The sequence below is a fragment of the Neofelis nebulosa genome, chromosome 13 (genome assembly GCF_028018385.1).
Source record: "Neofelis nebulosa isolate mNeoNeb1 chromosome 13, mNeoNeb1.pri, whole genome shotgun sequence".
NCBI classification, from domain to species: Eukaryota; Metazoa; Chordata; class Mammalia; order Carnivora; family Felidae; genus Neofelis; species Neofelis nebulosa.
Window position 1 is genome coordinate 39,344,208 of NC_080794.1, and position 21,402 is coordinate 39,365,609.

The window sequence follows — 21,402 nt, forward strand, 5'->3', positions numbered from 1 at the left end:
GATTTAATATTAAACCCAGCATCAGAAGACTAGTGGTCACAGCTTTGCCTACCAAACATTAGTGTTTGAAAGTTTCTCCACTTCCTTGTATGTTACTTTTCTTCTCAAATAGCAAAACATATAGATAGCTATCGTATTAATTGTCAGGAATTATCAGTTGTTTATAAAGTAATAATATGTGATATGAGAGTGGAAAGCATTACTTAGAATTTCAGTTCTATTCATTATCAGAACAAGTACAAAAACTTCTTTAGAAGTATATGGCATATTGCTTTTTTTTTTTTTTTCTTGAGGTTAGTCCACAAGAAATTCTGAATTACATTCCAGTGACATTAATTTATATTTAAAAGTTTTCTTTAATAAAACCACTTTCATTATAAAATGAATATAAGCACATGAGTAAATGGTAGGAAATATAAAAAGGAGAAAGCTTATATAAAAAATACCTTTGGCATGTTAATGTATTTTCTTCTGGTCATTTTTGTTAATAATTTAATTAAAAAATAATGAACATGTGAAATGCATCTCTGATTGTTCTGAACATCCATTCTTTTGGTTTTTGTTAATTTGTCCATTTATCTGAGCCTTAATATTTTCATTTCTCTTCCCTAGGAGAGTATTAAATTAACATTTTAAAAAATTGAATTAATTTATTAAATTAATACCAAAATACATAATAATATCTTAAGATATTTTTTTAAATTATATAAAGTAAATGTAATAACCATTTTTCATATTGTAAAATTTCTTTATATTTAATTTGCTTGGATTTGTTTAATTTTGCTTTTATAGAGAAAAATTTTAAATATTTTTACATTATCAAATTTTTTTTTATTCATTTTTTACTTCCACTGTATAGAAACTCTCATCTAGAAGTTGGATAAGCACTGAATCCAGTTTTTCTGTAGCATTTTATTTAAGTAACATTCTCTCTGGAAGTTTTTAAACATTATGAAAGCTGTATATATTTTATTAATTTGGGTTTCACAAATAGACTGCTAGTAGGAAAATGGATCAGCTATTGTTCTTTCACTTCTGTCAGTCATTTGATTGAAGTGTTAGATATGCCCACTCCATTTAGACAAAGAAGCTTAACCAAAAGGAGAAAGTAAGAATGAATCTATCATGTACTAAAATTGCCACTTTACTCCCTGTAGAAAAAAATCACATAATAGAAATATGTTGAAGTTTCCCATAAAATATAAAGCTTTTAAACAATTTCATTTCTAAACAACATAGGAAATACTTAATATTTTCACATAATTGATTAGATTATTTACGTATCAAATTATAATCATAGTTTGAAGTTCATTAATGTTTCAGCCTCAATTTATGGTTTTATTCATTAAAGATACATAGTCCTTCATCTTTTCGAGGTATTTTCCATTGACTACATTGATAGTTTTGACACAAAGTAGACCATTTACTGACAAACAAAATTTTGTGTCAGCTAGAAAAGTATAGAGAGAAAATCTGGTTGTAATTTATGTTCCTAATCCCTGCAAGAGATAAAAAGAAACAAATCTTGCCTCCTTAGAATCACTTCCCTAAATAGAAATGTTTCTTGGTTTGTTTGTTACTATATAGGAATTCCCTTTGTTCCATACAATTTATTTTCTCTCTTGTATTTACCTTCTCAACATCATCCACTTGGTCATTCAAACTAGAAATCTCAGAATTGTCATCCCTCTACCACATCTTCTGCTTCCAGCTATTTATCACGTGTTATGTCTTCAACTTCAGAAATGCTTCCTTAGTTTAATAATTTCTCTCTAGCATCTTAGCTCAACATCTGATCTTTGGTATGAACTATTTGAAAAGTGGCAATCTGCCTGTCTTTATTCTACACTGTCCTCCAAACAGCGCTGACTTCATTAAACAACAACAAAACAAGTCTGTTTTTCACACTGTTGGCAAACAGAGTTTAGTAATTTCTCCTTGCATACTGAATAATGTCTACATTTATTAGCGTGGCAGAGAGAGTTATGTTTGTCAGTTTTTACTACTTTGATTTTGACCTATATTTTAGTCTGTGTTTAAATTGTTTCCTGAATATGTCATATTTTTGTTTTACCCTCAGTCCTGAATATTTTTTCTCCCTTATCTGTCAAATCCAGTTCAAGTGTTAAATTTTTCCTGCCTCTTTCATTCAGAATCACTCACTTCTCTGCTCTATGTTTTATTCTGCTTTGTCCTATATGTAGTTCTTTTTAGATACTTATGTAGAAAATTGTTATGTTCTTCCACTATAAAATGAAGTAGAGTAAAAAGTGTCTTCATTACAAAGCAGTTTATTATGCTTATTACACAGTCGAAATAAATGTATACAAGATCCATAATTCCTCCTACTTTGGAGCTAACCACTGTTAACTCCTTGGTTGTACTTTTCTAGATCCTTTATATATATTACATATTATTATTATTATTATAATCATATATTTTATATATTATTTATATATGTATATATACACACACATATGTTTATATTGGGTAATTTTGTTTGTAATATACACAGGTATATTTTAATTCTATTGCGTTGTATTATACGTTTGAAATATATGGAAAATATCAGTAGATAGAGGTCTAACATTTTAAAATATTTAACTCTTTAGTAGAAGCAGTGCATACATACAGTAAAAATGAAGTGAAAGATTAAATACTTCCCTCTAAGACTTAGCCATTCACTAGGATTCATTAGGATTTATTAGGTCAAAGTTTGGAATAAGCCTAAGTTTGCCCATTACTATCCACTGTTATCTGTGCATGTTATGCTGGAGGTCCTCAGTCTTTGCACTAAGGCAAGAAAAACAGAGAAAAAATTGTCATTGTTCACAAAAGTTATGTCTGGCAAAAACAGATAATTATTGGAATTAGAGATATTAGCAACTTGGGTAGGTAAAAATTGTTATATAAAGAATTATATTTCTGAACACCAGCAACAAATAAAAACTAGGTTTAAACAAATATTACTTCTAGTAGTATTAAAGCAGGAAATAATAGTGACTTGAATAGAAGATGCACAAGATTTATGGCAAAAATTATGAAACTAATTGAGAAGTACTAAAGACCTAAATAAATATATTGTGATGCACACTGTGATCAGGTATTAGTCAGTTTGATATTAGAAAGGTTATAACTTCCATATATATCTTTAATACAGTCCTAGTCAAAATCACTACAAGTTGTTATTTGGAAATTGACATCTAGTTGTACATTTATATAGAAGTACAAAGGACCAAGAATAATATTCAATGCTCTCATGACGAAGAACAAGATGAAGGTACTTGCTTTTCATTAAGACTTACAAGGCAATAGTAATTAAGACAAAATGCAGATTGTGCAGGGGTAGAAATGTACATCAGTGAATCAATTAAGAGCCCAGAGATGGTCAAGCGTACATATATCATTATGTCTGCCTGCCTTTCTATCTTCTATTTATTTATGATGATGATGCCTCTGGCCATCACACAAAAAGCCCAACAATGTAACTTCCCTTCTTCTGCACTCCAGAGCTACAAATACTAACAGTTAATGTTTTTAGTTTATCATTATAAAATTTATATAATGTAGTTATATTCCTTAATTAACAAATTTACATGTCTATGGACTCTTCCTCTGGAAGATGAACAATATAGTGCACTTATACTATTTTTCTGTTTCCTTCCTCATTGCTTTCTTTATGCTATTTCATACATTTTAATCTTCCTACTGATTGATTTTATGACTTTAAACAGTGTACTTAAAATCCTTTTTGAAAATTTGATTATGAACATTTGAGATACTTATGAACTCTAACTGAAGGAGAGAAAATGAGAAAACTTTTTCTTTCATCTTTCCCTTCTTCCATTCAAAATGTCCATGTATAGGGGCGCCTGGGTGGCGCAGTCGGTTAAGCGTCCGACTTCAGCCAGGTCACGATCTCGCGGTCCGTGAGTTCGAGCCCCGCGTCGGGCTCTGGGCTGATGGCTCGGAGCCTGGAGCCTGCTTCCGATTCTGTGTCTCCCTCTCTCTCTGCCCCTCCCCTGTTCATGCTCTGTCTCTCTCTGTCCCAAAAATAAATAAAAAACGTTGAAAAAAAAAATTAAAAAAAAAAAAAAAAAACAAAAAACAAAATGTCCATGTATATACAATGTTTTTATATTTTGTAAATGTTATTAAGTATTACAAATGTTTGCAATTGTAATTAAATGTTACATGTTTTATCTCAGCATAGTTTCTAAAATTGGAAACCAGACAAAAGGCCTTCATAACCAAATAACTAGGTAACTATTATTCTTTGTAGAACCACGTACTGTAGTGTATGTATGGATTCATAGAAGAGAAATACATTATTTTGTTATTAAAATATTTGCTACTTAAGGAAGAATTTTACATGTAATAAAATTTATTACATGTAATAATTTTACATGTAATGGTTCCTCCTTTAATTTCTTTTTGGACTCCTTTACTTTTTCAAAGTTATACACAGTTATCACTTTTTTCCCTTTTTTTTTGTTGTTGTTGTAAACCCATGCTATCTCCTTTCTTATGTTTTGTTTTGATTGTTACACCTCCTCCTTAGTAACTTTTCTTTTCATAATTGCCAGTACTTACATGTGAAGCTTGTGTTTTCCCTTATCATGAGTTGATAATCTGAGTGGATATTGAATTCTATTTTGAAAATCTTTTTTTTTTTCTTCTAGCATAGAATATAATGTGGGTTTTTTTTTTGTTTTTTTGTTTTTTTGCTTTTTTTTTAGCATCCTCTGTTCTTTAAGAAGTCTGATGTACTCTGATTCTTACTCCTTTTCAGATAATCTGTTATTTTTCACTCTCGAAGTTCTTAAGGTTTTCTCTTGATATGAAGAATTCTGAAATTGAATAAGGTATTGTCCAAATATGGATCCTAGTCCCATCCCTAATGGAATTGCTTCACATTTGAACAAATCTGAAGATTATATATTTTTTCTCTTCCGAAAACATTTTTTTCTAGAATTTCTTTCTTACCCTTCATTATCTCTAGTCTCCCCATCATTCTTCTTAAATGGATCTTGGGCTACCTGATCCATTCTCTGTGCTTCTTAATTTTTCTTTCATACTCTTCATTTCTTATATTTCCTACGGATTTTGGGTATTTTCCTGGGTATTTTCAGCTTTCTTACCTTCATCTTATTTTTTATCCAAAGCCATTTTTATCGCTCAGGTCCTTCACTCAACTACTGATATTTTTAAAAATTCAGAAGTGGTAAAACTAATTTATAGAAACTCTGTTATTTTTTAGTTGCTTCTTTTTCATATAATTAAGCAGGCAGGTTTTTCTGCATTTTCTCTGAGAAAAAAATTAAAAAGGAATGGAAAATAGTGCAGCAGTTCTTCAAAAAGTTCAAAAGTTAAAGTTAATAGTTAAAAGTTAAATTGACCCAGTAGTTCCACTCCTAGGCATATGCCCAAGAGAAATGAAAATATTATGTTCACACAAAACCTTGTATGTGAATGTTTATTATGGTATTATCCATAACAAATCAAAAGATGAAAGCAATCTAAGTATCTGGGATGGATGAATGGATAAACAAAATGTGATATATCCATATAACACAATGTTATTCAGCTAAAAAAAAGAATAAAGTACTAATAGATGCTGCAGCATGTATGAACACTGATAACATTATTCTAAGTGAAAGAATCCAGTCAACAAAATCATTCACATATTTATATGAAATGGCTAGAATAGACAAAAATACAGACATAGAAAGTGGAATAGCAGTTATTTAGGGTGGGGAAGGATGATGGGGATATTCGGTTTTGGTAACTAAAGGTTTGGGTGTTTCTTAATGAGTTAATGAATATATTCTTGATAGTGGTGATGGTTGCACAATTATGGATATATTTAAAATGATTGGATTGTAGACTTCAAATGAGTGAATTGTATCTCAATAAAGCACCTACCAAAAAAAAGTTTAAAAAAATTTTTTTTTAACATTTATTTATTTTTGAGACAGAGAGAGAGCATGAACAGGGGAGGGTCAGAGAAAGAGGGAGACACAGAATCTGAAACAGGCTTCAGGCTCTGAGCTGTCAGCACAGAGCCTGACGCGGGGCTCGAACCCACAGACCGCGAGATCATGACCTGAGCCGAAGTCAGACGCTCAGCTGACTGAGCCACCCAGGCACCCCAAAAAAAGTTTTTTAAAGAAAAAAAAATTTTCAGGTAGGCTAGGAAGCTACACAATTATTTGGGATATGGAGGACTTTCAACAACAAATTGGAACATGTAAACAAATTGTACTCTTGTGGGTAAGGTAGGAGAGGCTGGACAGTGTTCCAAATGGAGTGTTTAAAGGAATTACTTTTTTATGTCTCCTATCACTGCTTTGTCAATTCTATTATGTTTTCTTTCTGTAAAGTTAGTATTTATTATTTCTTCAATTTGTGGTCTGTGTTTGGCCTCTTTGCTTGCTTTGTGGTATTGTTATAAGTTTTTTCATATATAGGTAAATATATAAATATATATGTATAAATATATATAAAACATGTTTTTTGACATCTGGTAAGACTTGGGAAAGTATGCAAACATATGCATCATCATCCATCTTGAAATATGAGGTCCTATAATTTTTATACTTGAACTAATTCCAAAAGTAATATTAATAAACAAAATTTTGGTTTTTATAGAAAACTCTCTTTACTGACTGAAATGATAAAAAATATACCCTGATTTGTGTGTATTTGTAATTAATTAACAAGTAATTTTGACACTGCAGTTCTGATTTTGACTCACCAGTGTGCCATATGTGACCTCTGGCAATCTACTCAAACTTTATGTCTAACTTATCCATTTTTTTAAAATTTTTTATCTTTTGAGAGAGGGAGAGAGAGAGAGCGAGGGAGACAGACAGAGACAGGCAGACAGAGAGAGAAGGAGATGATCCCAAGCAGGTTTGACACTGTGAGCACAGAGTCCAATATGGGGCTTGAACTCATGAACTGCGAGATCATGACCTGAAATGAAATCAAGACTCTGACGCTTAGCCAACTGAGCCACCCAGGTGCCCCATTTCCCATTTCTTAAATGAAGGTGTTCTTTTAGGTCCATTTCAGCTCTAGAATTGATCATGTTTACTGTTTATTTTGTTATTGAACTCTTCCAGCACCTCCAACAGTACTTTTTGTAATAAAGGGATATTCTTTATTTGTGTATGACTTTGATAGCCACTATTCACACGTGGCTGCTGAGCACTTGAAGTATGGCTAGTGTGCCTGAAGAACTGAATTTTAATGAGTTAGTTTTTTAATTTAATTTATTTTTTTTCTTTTATTATTATTATTTTTAATGTTTATTCATTTTTGAGAGACAAAGAGAGACAGAGTGCAAGCAGGGGTGGGGCAGAGAGAGAGGGAGACACAGAATCTAAAGCAGGTTCCAGGCTCTGAGCTGTCAGCCCAGAGCCCGACACGGGCTCAAACCCACAAACTGTGAGATAGATCGTGACCTGAGCTGAAGTCAGATTCCTAGCTGACTGAACCACCCAGGTGCCCCAAGTTAGTTTTTTATTTTAGAGAGCATGCAAGTAGGGCAGAGGGAGAGAGAGAGAATATCTTAAGCAGGTTCCACACTCAGTGCGAGCCCAATGCTGGGCTCTGTCCACAACCCTGGGATCATGACCTGAGCCAAAATCAAGAGTCAGGTACTCAACCAACTGAGCCACCCAGGTGCCCCTGAAGAACTGAATTTTAAATTTTATTTAACTTTATTAGTTTAAATTTGAATGTCTGTAGCCTTCCTTGCCTCTTCCAGCTTTTGGTGGGTGTTGGCGTTCCTTGGCTCCTTATCACTCTAGTCTTTGCCTCCATCTTCACATGGTCTTCTCCTTTGTGTCTTTTCTTCTGTCCATTATGAGAAGACTTCTTACTGAACTTAGGCCCCTCCTGGGTAATGTAGGAGGGAAGATCTTATCTCAAGCTCCTTAACTTACTTGTATCTCCAAAGCCTTCTTTTCTAAATAAGGTTACATTCACTGGTTATGGGGGAACATATCTTTATGGAGGCCACAATTCAACCCACTACAAATACGATCCAAAACCTTTGGAGGAATTGGCTTTTGACAGTGGAGGGACCTCAAATGAACCTAGCAATTGGTCACTGTATATTTACTTTATCCATTCACTCTCCCTTTCTTCTCCAATCTCTAACATCACGCTTAGCTGATATCTGTCTAGTTCAGAAAGTAAGTAGAAGAGGGGCACCTGGGTGGTCAGTTGGTTCAGCATCGACTTCAGCTCAGGTCATGATCTCATGGTTTGTGGATTCAGGCCCTGTATCAGCCTTTGTGCAGACAGTGTGGAGCCTGCAGCCTGCTTCAGATTCTGTGTCTCCCTCTCTCTCTGCTGTCCTCTGCTCATGCTCTCTTTCTCTCTCTCTCAAAAATAAATAAGCATTAAAAAAAAAAAGTATCTAAGTAGAAGGGAACTTCCCTTGAGCTACTGCAGCTACCTACCTCTGCATCTGTGCCTATATATTTTGCCTTTTCTTCTGTTATTATTACATTGGTATTATTAGTGTCATACGAATTCTGCTGTCAAAATTCTGGGCAGGTTTGCTAGTTGTGTTTATTGTCATCTCAGTGTTTTACAGATGGAATCCCAAGGTAGTTGGATGTATGGGAGTGGGTATAACTCCATTTTTCCTATTCCTAATATAACCATATCTGTATTTGTCTTTTTGGTATTTTGAGGTTCTGTGAAATGTTTCATTTTAGTGAAAGGATCTACTTCTGTATTTTGTTTTTAAAGTTTTGAAAATACTTGTCAATACTGAAACCTTCCTTGAATATTCTATTCATATCCCAATCTCCCTTTTTTGACCAACCTCCTCTAGCACTTGCTGTCTACATTGCATATATTCTGTTTTTTGATAATTTGGTGGTTTCTAATTTTCTGTATTTTCTCATGTGTATTCATCCTTGTCTCCCTCCGAAGCTTCTTAGTCCTTTGAAATTAAAGTACATACTTACGCCCCTTGGATATCTCTAACATGCTAAAGACATGCAGTAAGGAATATTGATTTGAAATCCAGATTAATAAAGGCCATCTAATTTGAGATTTATTCAAATCAGTGTCCGTAGTTTTTTGCCTGGTACATGAAAGTTTCATGTGTAGTGGATGTATGTATTTTCCTGGAGAGAAGTTCTATAGCTTTTATCAGATGCCAAAATAATGGCTTTAGATATTTAGATATTTAGATAAAGCTTTAGATCACTACTGTCTGTGTCTTTATATGGCAGATACAGAAATTATGTCACCAAGCAGCTTGCCTAGAATCATACCCCAATGTGTGGTTTCCCAGTTCTTTACATTTTAAACTAATTGTCTTTATGATATCTAAAACTTTTTAAACTTACTAGAATTTACATTTGTAAGGATTCTGGAGGTCAACATTTAATATGGGAAAATATGCATTGCTTGTAAGTAATAATTTATGAATTTGTATTTTTACCTTTTTAGTATAGTGGTTAATTATGGACAGTTTATATATTTCAAATTCTTATTATTGTACACTTGTAGAAAAATTTTCATAAGTACAAATTCAGCATGCTTGTTTTTCATATATATTTTAATTCATTTATTCAACATAATTATATAATTGAAAATATTCTACTAATGGTGATTCAGTGTGCTTCTAATCAGAAAAATTTGCATTGTGACAACTGACAGATGCTAACTTACTTTTTTCTACTGTGATTTTCTTGTAGGTTTGATGAACTTGTAAAAAAATTCAAAGTCGAATATCATGCTGGTGGTTCTACCCAGAATTCTATTAAAGTGGCACAGGTTGGTTAATTATTTTAAAAGTTACAAAGAAATAGATTCGAAATGATTCTAGATTTATGGTCATTGTACATAATTGTTCCAATCTATATTTTATTGCTACAGAATAGTTTTGTTGGTTTTGAATTGGGATTTTAGCAATCATTGTCCATCTAATCAGCAAAAATTATCTTACTTTAATTGGTATTCCTTTGATTATTGGTAAGCTTAAACATGCTTTAATATGTTTATTGTTCACTTATATTTCTTCTTAATTACTTATTGAATTAATTCACTGTTTATTTTATAATTTTTAATGTGTTAATGACTTATGGAAATACTTTATATTTTATGGAAATTATCTGTTGAAAGTAATTATTATTCATACTTAAAATCTGCTTGTGGTGTATTTTACTGTGCCAAAGTTCTTAGTTTTTTAAATATAATTAAACTTTATGGCTTTTCTGAATTTTCTTTATCTTAACAAAACTTAAATTTACCCATTTATGGACAGGAATTGTGGCTCTCCTCTACTTAAAAATACTAATTTCAATCTAGCCCTCAGTTGAAGATTTTGTTTGCTTTTCAGTTCCCCTAATATTTTGAGAGTACTTTTCCTTTCCATCTGACTGATAATCCAAATACATAATTACCAAATTATAATTTGTGTCTAGGATAACCACAGTTTTCAAAAACAGCACTTTAGAAGTACTTGCCTTTAGAAGGACAATTTCTCAGATTTTCCTTGAAAGTCAGTAATAGGAGGAACTGATTCATTTGTACATAAAGCACATATTTATTGAGCTTCTGGTATATGTGCTAGTCATTGTGCTAGGTAACTTAAGTTCTCTTGTCTAAATTTTAAGAAAAATCTGAAAATACAGTTAGAACCTTAGAGTGGCTGATCCTGATATGGTCTTAGTTATATCTAATTCTGATATGGTCTTGTTGAATGAGGACATTGAGGTTTAGTTTAGAGTGGTCTAAAAAGTATAGGCAAATACACTAGAAAGGAGTTGACAGGGATACCCACCAGGGAAAGTACTGGGTTTTGTTTTGTATTAATGTGTTTGATTGGTTGGTTCGGGATTTTTCTTTCCATTCGAGTTCTCCTTCACCCACAAAACAACTTGATTATTGATTTCCATTTTTTCTATCACTCTACATTATTAAAGAAGCACGTACTGGGCAGCAACTATAAGCCCCATAGACCTATGCTCACAATGTCTGCCAGATTCCGTGAACTGGAGATCTAAAATAGGATAAAATATATGATATGGTAAGAATTCAGGGATCATCTATTCACAGACCACTTAATTCTACATATTTTTTGATGGTATATACCATGTGAAATATATATTTTCTGTATCTATGTGTTTTATATAATACATATTTTGAAATGTTCAGTTCTTCCATTGAAATAAGAAAAACAGGGTGGATAGGATTCATAGATAATAAACTAGTAGCTTATAAGATTGAGACAAAAGTCATGGGATTTTTTTTAAGTATAGATAGTAAATAATCAAGTAGTTTGGGAAATAGGTGAACATTCAGCTAGTTGAGGTCCTTTATAACTTGATTGCATCCTAAGGTGTTATACCGTGAGTGTTAACTTAACCCCAGCTTTTCCCCTTGCTTCCTGCTGTTTGTTTTAAGTGAATAAATTTGTAATGTAAGCATCATGATTTAGTTGGTAGGCCCTTTTTGTTCTTTGCCCTCTGGAATAGCTGGCATATTTATGTACGTGGAGGTACATAGTGCTTCAAGGTAACTTCCCCACACAATACCAAGGTTAGGTGAATTTCTCCTTGTTCTGTGGTTTAATAATACTTTATATGGTAGCTGTGGAAAAATATGTCAAATGGAAATATAATGAAAGGGAGCATTAATTTGCAAAGATCAAAACTCCTATGAAAGAAGAACTAAAAGTCATACAGGGAATAAAGTTTAACATTTCACAATCAATATAGAGCTCATTTTGATGGATCTAAGCAACAACCACACTTTGACATATCCATCGTTATGGCAAATCATATCAACAAGAAAATGTTCCGTTTAGTTCTTAGATACTTTGATTTGTTAAGTCCGTTAAATCATATTCTTAAAGATTTTAGTGAAACCACAGGCAACATAAAACAAGATTGTTGAGATGTCCAAATATAATTCTAGACTTTACTCATCTGTGTATTTGACAGACAGTGCAAATTTAAATTTTGGACAATTTCATTCAGTGTAATTTTTTTAAAAAATAAAATAAAAGATCTTATCTGCAAAGTGTTTTGCGCCCTTTGTATATAGCACTGCTAAAATGTGATGTGATTTGCTTACTTCTGATATTGAAGCTTTCATAGTGAACATTTTACGGCACGTTTCAATGTTCTCAATATGTACAGGTACACTTAATGTGATTTTTGACTTTAAAGAAATGGAAGGAGATAGCCTCCTTGGACATGTGCCTAAAGAATGGCTATAATTATTGTTGGACTTAGAAAAGATATCCTGCAGTAAAATATTTTTAAAGTGTGAGACAGGAAGAATGTCCTTGTCTAATTTGGCAATACATTGAGGATGAGAACGGAGAAAAAGATTATACTAAAACAGAAATTTTTATGCCATTTCTCCAAAAATGTTTGATGATATTTGAAGAAGCCATAAGGAGACTAGAAAAAACTTATACAACAAACAAATGTCTCATTTTTTGTGTAACATGACTGCTTCCTAACTCAAGGTGGAGAAAAAAAGTCACCACAAAAGGACAGCCAAGTTAAATAAGATCCTCTCAATGTCTTTACTAAAACTGTAACTCATTTGGAATGCAACTTTGATAGCATAAATTGAAATTACTAGTGTGCTTCTGAAATGATATTTATTTTACACATGGAAAGCAAAGATAATTAATCTATCAATGCAAAAGACATGATTGATTAACAGTTGGAATACCAAAACAAGCATTTAGATTCAAAATAGATGGATGTTTTGCGGAGTTTGAAACAATTTCTTACATATCTAAGTACCTGCCATTACTAGTAATTACAATCCTAAGTATTCTGTGCTTATTGAGAGGGTATTTAGCTTGATACCATCACAGGACTGACACCAAGAATATGGACTTGATACAAGCAGAGTGGTCAAAGTGAAATTTACATTTAACGATACTCAATTTTACCACACTAAAAAGAAGGGTTCTACTCGGTACAGGGAAGTGTTATTATTGGAAAGGAGACACAAAGCATAAAACTATTTTATTTCATGGGACAAAAAGAAACATGTCGTTGTTATTTTTTCTAAATACTGGTAATATTTGTTTAATCCCACTTTTTTTTCTCTTCTTTTAAAAAATCTTAGGGGGCACCTGGGTGGCCTCAGTCGGTTAAGCGTCCGACTTCGGCTCAGGTCATGATCTCGCAGTCCGTGAGTTTGAGCCCCATGTTGGGCTCTGTGCTGACAGCTCAGAGCCGGGAGCCTGTTTCAGATTCAGTGTCTCCCTCTCTCTCTCTGACCCTCCTCTGTTCATGCTCTGTCTCTCTCTGTCTCAAAAGTAAATAAACGTTAAAAAAAATTTTTTTTAATCTTAGTTACATTTATATATATTAAGAATATAAAATGTGGCCAATAAAGTTTAAATTCCAATAGAGTTAAAAAAAAGATAAAATAAGTTGCTGAATTTATCAAAAGAAACATAATAATGATTATTATATTTTCTCACACATATTTTTTGATTAGTCCTACTTTTAATTTTTACTGATTGCCACTGTTAATTGTTCCTGTTGTTTCATTTAAATAGCACTCATGTTACAGAAAAGTAAATAATGCAGAATAATATGTTCTTTCAAATAGGTACTGTATTGGTTTACTCAGGCTGCCATAACAGTACCACAGACTGAGTGGTTATCCAAGAGATATTTATTTTCTAATAGTTCTGGAGGTGAGAAGTCCAAGACTGAGATGTCAGCAGCTTTAATTTCTTCTGACTCCTCTCTCCTGTTGCTACCTCTTCACATAATTGTAATTCTGTGCATACCCCTGGTGTCTGTTTGTTTGTATCTAACTTTATAAGGACAATGGTCAAATTGGATTAGGATCCATCATAAGGGCCACATGTTAACTTTTTTATCACTTTAAAGGCCCTTTCTCTAAATACAGTGCATTCTTAAATTCTGGGGCTTAGGGCTTCAACATATGAATTTGGGGAGGACACAATTCAGTCCATGTCAAGTACTCATTTGTATGTTTTTTATTTTTGGTACTGTACCATTTTGACTTTCTTATTTTCTTTTGTGTATGTGTTTTAGTTATTTTCTTAGTGGCTACTTTGGGGATTGCAATTAACATACTAAACTTATAACAACCTAGTTTAATTACTACCAACTTAGTTTCAGTGGCATACAAACAGTCCCTTCCTTTGAAAAGTCCCTTTCCATCCTCCCCCTTTATATTGTTATTGTCAGTAATTACATCTTTATACATTGCCCATGAATATAGATTTATAATTATTTTATTCATTTGCCTTTTAATTCCTACAGGAATAAAACAGGAGTTGCAAACCAAAAGTGTGGTAATACTGGCTTTTATATTTACCTATACAGTTACCTTTACCAGTGTTCTTTATCTTTTGTTATGTCTTCAGTTTACTATCTAGTGTCCCTTCATTTCAGTCTCAAGGACTCCTTTTAAGCATTTCTTGCAAGACAAGTCTACTATTAACAAACTCCTTTAGCTTTGTTTATCTGGGAATGTCTCAATTTCTCCTTTATTCTTAAAGAATAGTTTTGCTGGATATAGAATTGTTGGTTTACATTTCTTTTAGCATTTTAAATATCATCTCACTGCTTTCTGGCCTCCGTGGTTACTGATAGTCAGCTTTTAATCTTATTTATCCACTTCTGTCTCTGTTTTTAAGATTCTTTCTTTGTCTTTGATAGTTTGGTCAAGTCTTAGTATGGATCTCTTTGAATTCATATTCCTTGGAGTTCATTGGGCTTCTGGATGTGTAAATTCATGTATTTCCTCAAAATTGGGAAGTTTTAGGCCATCTTATTTTTAAATATTTTGTATTTGCCTGTCTCTTTCTCCTTGGATTTCCATAATACGTATGCTGGTCTGCTTGATGGTGGTGGTTGTCGTCGTCTTCTTCTTCTTCTTCTTCTTCTTCTTCTTCTTCTTCTTCTTCTTCTTCTTCTTCTTGATGTTTCTGTAGAACAGGTTTTGAGCTGTCTACCAGTTTCTTCCACAGTTATTTATCATATTAAAAATTTTTTTTTGTCTGGTATGTTCATTCTTGGATTAGCATTCTAAAAACTTGCTTACTCTACCTTAAGACCAGTGGCTTATTGTTTCATATTCCCACAGTGGAGCTATTGGTTTTCTTAAACCTGGACTACTTACCTCTTAGTCCAGGATCAGTTTTTAAAGGCAGAAAAGGAATAGAAAAAAAGGAAACTATTAGGAAAGAATGTTGCCCTCCTGAGGGGAATGAAAAGGGTCTATCAGTACATTTCCCAGTGCTGACCAGGAAATTTCATATTGACTGGTTAAATGTTACATTTTTGGGGGTACGGAAACTGCAGTTAGGTTAGGTATTAAGTCTTGATTTGCTCACGTGGGGCTCTTAACATAAGTGACTTCATTTTGGGCTTGTGGTTTTTCTTTTTAACAGAGTAAATTATTGTTTCTCTCTGTTATCCCCCAAAATGTTGAGGCTGTATGAATTTTTATGACTCTATTCAAGAATTAAAAGTAACCATTTTTCTATTATTTTAGTACCTGCCATCTTTGTAAATAAAGCATATTTTTCTCTCATTTGAAGCAGAGATCTTTGGGATGAGTGTAATGCCCCTGATTTTGAATCCGAGAGACCACCAAGGAGCCAATACCGATGCAAACGCACAAGGATTTATTTGCAAGCTCGAGCTTGGGCCCGAGTATACCCGACACAGCGGAGCAGGGACTTGGTCCCCTAGGTTATGAGGTGTAGCAGTTTTATGGGGGCCAGTGGCCAATGAGATTGTAACACACACAGAAAGTTGTACGTTCATGTCAGTCCACACGCAGGTGACCAATTGAATTACAATTTACCCTATAGTAACTGTTTGAACTAGCCTATCACTCTGGTCAGAATTGGCGCGCAAGTTTGGCGAGCAAAAGGCGGGGTTTACATTCTTTGGCGGTTAGAGGTTCTGCATTCCTAAATGAGCCAGTTTCCAGTAAGGGTGTGCTCAGCGGCTTGACTAGGGTGGGGGAGTGTCTTAAGCAATAAGTAGGTCATGTGGGGGTTATACATGAGATGGTGGGTGTAGCACAAAATGGAGTTAGTCTTGCTCTGCTTGTCCAGGGGCAGGGGATTTTTGTAAAATTCCTTGGGTCCCACATGAGATAATACTTCTTTATTTGCTGTAGTCTAAATCATTTCATGGAAACTACTAAAATTGTATATGTTCCTTACCCCTCTTTCTATTTGTCTTTCGTTAGTAGCAATGACACCTCTCGTTACAGATGTTGTTCCTTGATCACATGTATAAAACTATCAGTAATAGATCTGAATTTTTTCTTCACATAAGCATTAAACATTTAACTTGGTCTCTTCTTGAATTCTTATATCCTTACCTCTGTCTTTTAAGTCCTAACCTGGTTCTCTGATCATCAACTTTCTGGTTTTCCAGTTTCTCCTCTCGTTCCCAGTTAGATAAGCTTCCGTATTTTTATTTAGCTACTAATGAAAATTTAACCAAGTTTTGTTTAACCAAGTTTTTGTTTGTTTTTAATTAAATTTTGAGAGAACTAAGTACCAGGATGTTTATATTTTTATACAGGATTTTACCTGGAGGAGAGAGGAGGAGTGCTTTGTTTTTTTTTCTTTGATGCAATGTCATGTAATGAACCAGCTTTCAGAATTATGTTTTAAAGCCCAGACTACGTACATTGAGTTCCTAAAAACATTTTTTTTTAATTTCAAAAATTACATTTGAATAAACAGAAACATGTTGGGCCAAAAATTGTAGAGCTGGTATTTCAAGAACCGTGTCGCATGTCCAACTAAGTCCCATAGTATTTAGAAATTAAAAGTGATGAAAATCAAGAGCTTCATACTTCTCTTCTTCTTAAAAAAAAGCAGTTAATCTGTGTGTTTTTTTGTTTTAATATATATTTCTGATTATCTCTTTTTCTTGTGACCTATTTCACCTGAACAAACCAGTTAGAGATTAAAAGGCTTTTTACTAGACATACCTCTGGGAACCTGAGAACAGTCCAGACTGCTTGTATTTAAAAAGAAGAAATGACTTTGGAGTGATCAAAGAGAATTCTCTATTCTAATGTCTTACACCTGGAACAGTTGTAGAACATAGCACAACTGTATTTATAAATATCAGAGCAGGATGTGGCAGATGGTGATGCAACACAGAGGCTTGTCAAGCCTTATGTCATTAAAAAGGAGGTTTTTTGTTGGTGCCAATTTTAAGATAAATGAATAATTTTAAGTAATTTGGTTCTTACAAAGTAAAGTTGACTATGCAAAGCGTGATTTCTCCTTGCAGTTGAAAAAACTTGAAATGTGAATTAACACCTTTTGTTGTTGAATTAGATTGTGAGAGACTTTAGTAGCTAAAATAAAGTGAAGAAAGCAGTGTTTTGTTTTCTGAAATGATATTTTTAATGGGTTTGTGACATTTTTCTAAGTTATGTGAGGTTATTTATTTATCTATTTTTAATTTTTTAAAAATTTATTTAGCAAAAATTTGTTTATTGGGATAGTTTCCCACTCATCTTGATTTAGGGTGGTTTTAGTGCTGCTTCCGTCTGAAGGAGCATCCTTCTGTAAGCCTTGCTTTTCCTCCTGTAGGCTGGCAGAGGACAGTGGAGCAGCCAACACACAAAACTACCGTTTGTGCATAGCTAAAGATGGTGGTGATTTTGTAGAGTCCTGGGCACCTCACGTCCATGAAGTAGGAGGTGGGGATCTGCAGCAGTCGCTGCTTCTTATGCTTCCTCTTTTCTTCCAGGAATGGGTACAGGAGGTCCTTTTTGAGGGGCATGTTCTCTTGGGGAGGTGGTTACCACAAGAAAAGATGTCAGGTTTTTTTAATGTGAAGCAAAACGTGTACATCTTCTTCCTTCCTCTCTTCCGTACCTACTCAATCCTTCCCTTTCTTCTTTATTCTTCCTTTTTTTCTTTCAGATTTTTTTGTCCCTTAATTATACCTTCTATTAAGAGATTCTGTTACCACTATATACCTTATAAACTTTAATGTGGTACATTATTCTATGGTATGACATTAAACATGGGTACAATTTGAGATTGTGTTTCTGCTGCTGCCTAAGAGCAAAACAGAGAGAACTTCAGTAAGAAATACTACAAATGACGGTATCTAATTTCATCTAGGGGATAAAACTCTTGCCTTGGTTTCATTCCTTTTCATTCTTTTTTTGGAATTAGAATTCAGAAACTATTAAAATAAATGTCTTATGGATAATGTATTCATTTATTTGAACTGAAAAATAAAGTCAGAGCTCTCTGGGGAGAAAAAAGTCTCATTTGTTTAGTTGGTTGGACAATCAGGATGGTCTTTGCCAATTAAATTATCTAGTGGAAATATCAACTGCCATCTTTTTTAAAGAACAGCTTTTCTAGGGGGCGCCTGGGTGGTTCAGTCAGTTAAGCGTCTGACTTCAGCTCAGGTCACAATCTCACAGCTTGTGGGTTCGAGCCCCGCATCAGGCTCTGTGCTGACAGCTCAGAGCCTGGAGCCTGCTTTGGATTCTGTGTCTTCCTCTCTCTTTGCCCCTCCCCTGCTCACACTCTGTCTCTCTCTCTCAAAAAATAAATGAACATTAAAAAAAAAATTAAAGAACAGCTTTTCTAGAGTATTTCTTTGATCTTTGGTACTTTTGATGGTGAGATACTTGAGATAATGAAGTAAAAAGCAAAATAGTCTAAATTTTAGCAAGGCATAGTGATTAGGGGTGTTGAGGATGTGCTGTGGAGTTAAGCAAAGCTGGGCAAGCAAAAACTTGGACAAGTCAGCTAACTTCTTCAAGTTTCAGTTTTTTTGTTTGTTTGTTTTGAAAAATGGGAATAATACTAGTAATTTACAGCCTAAAAATTTTAAAAGAATAAAATTATGACTCTCATAGAAAATGAACAAATGTCAACAATTTTAACTCATACTTAATGAGTGAACAGGTAAGTATAGTTGACTTAAAAGAAAATTCAAAGTCCAGAGACATGTTTGGTCTGTGAAATCAAACTACAAGTATTACAAAACTGACTTTTTGTTGGGGTGGCAGGTTTCACTTCTCTCTGTAGGATCACATTTTATTTACTGATTTAGAGACAAGAATTATTACTAAGTAATATATAATTTATGTACTTATAAAATAGCTCAAAGGTGATAAAATGTATCAACCCCATAGAATCAGATAATCTAGAAGGCTATGCTCTAAAAAAAAAAAAAAATGCATAGGCTTCTATTAATACCTGCAATCTTTTTGATCCATTTCAAAATCTTTCACAATTTTTTTCTTTGGTGGTGCTTAACTCAATATAGTGTGTTGTTAGAATTAAATTATAAAATATGAACAATATAACTCAGTACTTATACATAATGAGAGCTCAATAAATTGTAGTTATTATTACATTCTGAAAAATGTATATGTTGGGCATTTTCCATTAATTGAATTAAACTTAAGCTGTAATTCCAGCAATTTGATAAGACTGTATTTAAAGCAATAAAATATACCAGATATTCATTCCTTCACACCTATTTATCTCACAACAACTTCTTTCAAAAATAGAAAATAATGCAATGGGGCCTAAAACTGGTTAGTGGATTGGTTCTTACAAGGATTAAGAAGTTGAATAAAATTTGAACTTGTTCTAAGCTCCTGAATGTTTACTTGGTTAGCTAGATTGTTTTGGTTACTGACTTGGAAATTCTTTGTTTACAGCTTGGAAGATTTGTTGGTTGATTAAAATTGATATAAGGATTGTTAATCGATAGTTAATTGAATGCAAAAGAAAAGAAATGTTAGTCTCTTGGTATTTGAGCATGGTACTTAAATAAAGACGTAGTTTAAATTCATTTTATGTTAAATATAAACACTCTTAAGTTTTTATTTAAGGAAATTAATAATAAATCCCTTTGTAAAACAATTTTTTAAAGAATGAGATAATAGTCTCTAATTATTGCACCTAAGTCAGTTTCATAAATGTTTATCTTCCATACCACATTCCTAATTCCACAGTCTTTATTCAGTAATTTTCCTCACATTTTCTTAGGTTTCCATGTCTGTATTTAAGCTAAGTAAACATCACAGAAAGCTCAGAGCATGTTGTCAAAACCAGTTTTTTATTACAATCAGCCCTTTTTGTCCCATGGCCTAGGCCACTACAAGTATATAAAGAGTGCCTTGATGCTTCTGGATGCCAATGAATCAAGAATCACTGCAAACACCACTTTTTATCAAGTCCTGTGAACCTGTTTGTTCTGTTTAGTCTTAGAGTTAGATATTTGTTAGTCTTCACCTTCCCATGTGTACTTTCCTCTGCCTAAAATGCTTTTTACCATGCCATTTTTTCTCTCATCCCTTCTAAATTTACCTGTCATTTCCAGAAATAAATGCTTTTTCTGACTTTTCATTTCCCTATGTTAGAAGTTCTTATAGGGACATATATATCTCTTTATATAGCTTAACCCAGCTAAGTCTGTACATTTGCTTGTGATATCCTGTCATTAATTTCATCTTTCCCTTTAACACCATGCAAATCATTGGTCATGGTTTTTCCCCCCGTTTATTCATTAATGGATTAATATAACCCAATCAATACTTACCATATAATGGGCAAATGAATGAATCTCTGTTCCCTTTTGTATTATTTTTTTGACCTTCTGATCATGAACACATACACCTCTAGTCAAGTAGATCCTAGATTATCCTTACTTTTACACTTTATTATCTAAATCAGAATTAGAAGTGGCACCTGGGTGCTCAGTTGGTTAAGCACCTGACGTCGGCTCAGATTATGATCTCATGGTTCATGAGTACAAGCCTTGCATCAGTCTCTGTGCTGACAGCTTAGAGCCTGGAGCCTGCTTCAGATTCTGTGTCTCCCTCTCTCTCTGCCCCTGCCCTGCTACTGCTAAATCAGAATTAGAGCCTTTTGCTAAATAAAAACCAGATCCAGAATCCTGTTAAGGAAGAGTTTATTCACAAAGGTTATTGTAAGAATGGGGAAAGGGACCTTTGCAATAGCGGAATGGGGACTATTGCAATAAGGAAAATGCTACCATTGTGAGAATCTGTAAGTGTCTTAAAAGTCAGGTAGAAAAGGGGCACCTGGGTGGCTCAGTTGGTTAAGTGTCTGACTTCAGCTCAGGTTGTGATCTCTAGGTCCATGGGTTTGGCCCCACTTCAGGCTCTGTGCTGAGAGCTAGGAGCCTAGACCCTGCTTTGGATGCTGTGTCTTCCTCTCTCTCTCTCTGCCCCTCCAGCTCCCATTCTCTCTGTCTCTCTCAAAAATAAATGAGCATTGAAAAAATTAAAAAAGAAAGTCAGGCAGAGAAGGTTTTTCTTGTAGAAGGAAGAGGGAATATTCTAGAAAGAACCTGTTGTGTGGAAGTGGAA

At 33.7% G+C, this 21,402-nt stretch overlaps 2 protein-coding genes across 7 annotated transcripts in view; one reads left to right on the top strand and one right to left on the bottom strand.

Moving 5' to 3' along the window:
* Positions 1-21,402, top strand: part of ADK (adenosine kinase) — a 521,335-nt gene that overhangs the window by 160,002 nt on the left and 339,931 nt on the right. For all 6 annotated transcript variants that reach the window (XM_058698391.1, XM_058698396.1, XM_058698394.1 and 3 more), the window contains one exon: positions 9,729-9,807. In XM_058698391.1, coding sequence (XP_058554374.1) covers positions 9,729-9,807 — 79 coding nt within the window. The remainder of the gene's footprint in view (positions 1-9,728; positions 9,808-21,402) is intronic.
* LOC131493715 (small ribosomal subunit protein eS27-like) lies at positions 17,507-17,813 on the bottom strand. The gene has a single exon (XM_058698399.1). The coding sequence runs from the start codon at positions 17,811-17,813 to the stop codon at positions 17,562-17,564; it is 252 nt and encodes an 83-aa protein (XP_058554382.1). The 3' UTR covers positions 17,507-17,561.

Bases quoted from the DNA above. Each gene is read 5' to 3' on its own strand.
- LOC131493715 (XM_058698399.1), bottom strand. From the start codon at position 17,813: ATGCCCCTCAAAAAGGACCTCCTGTACCCATTCCTGGAAGAAAAGAGG.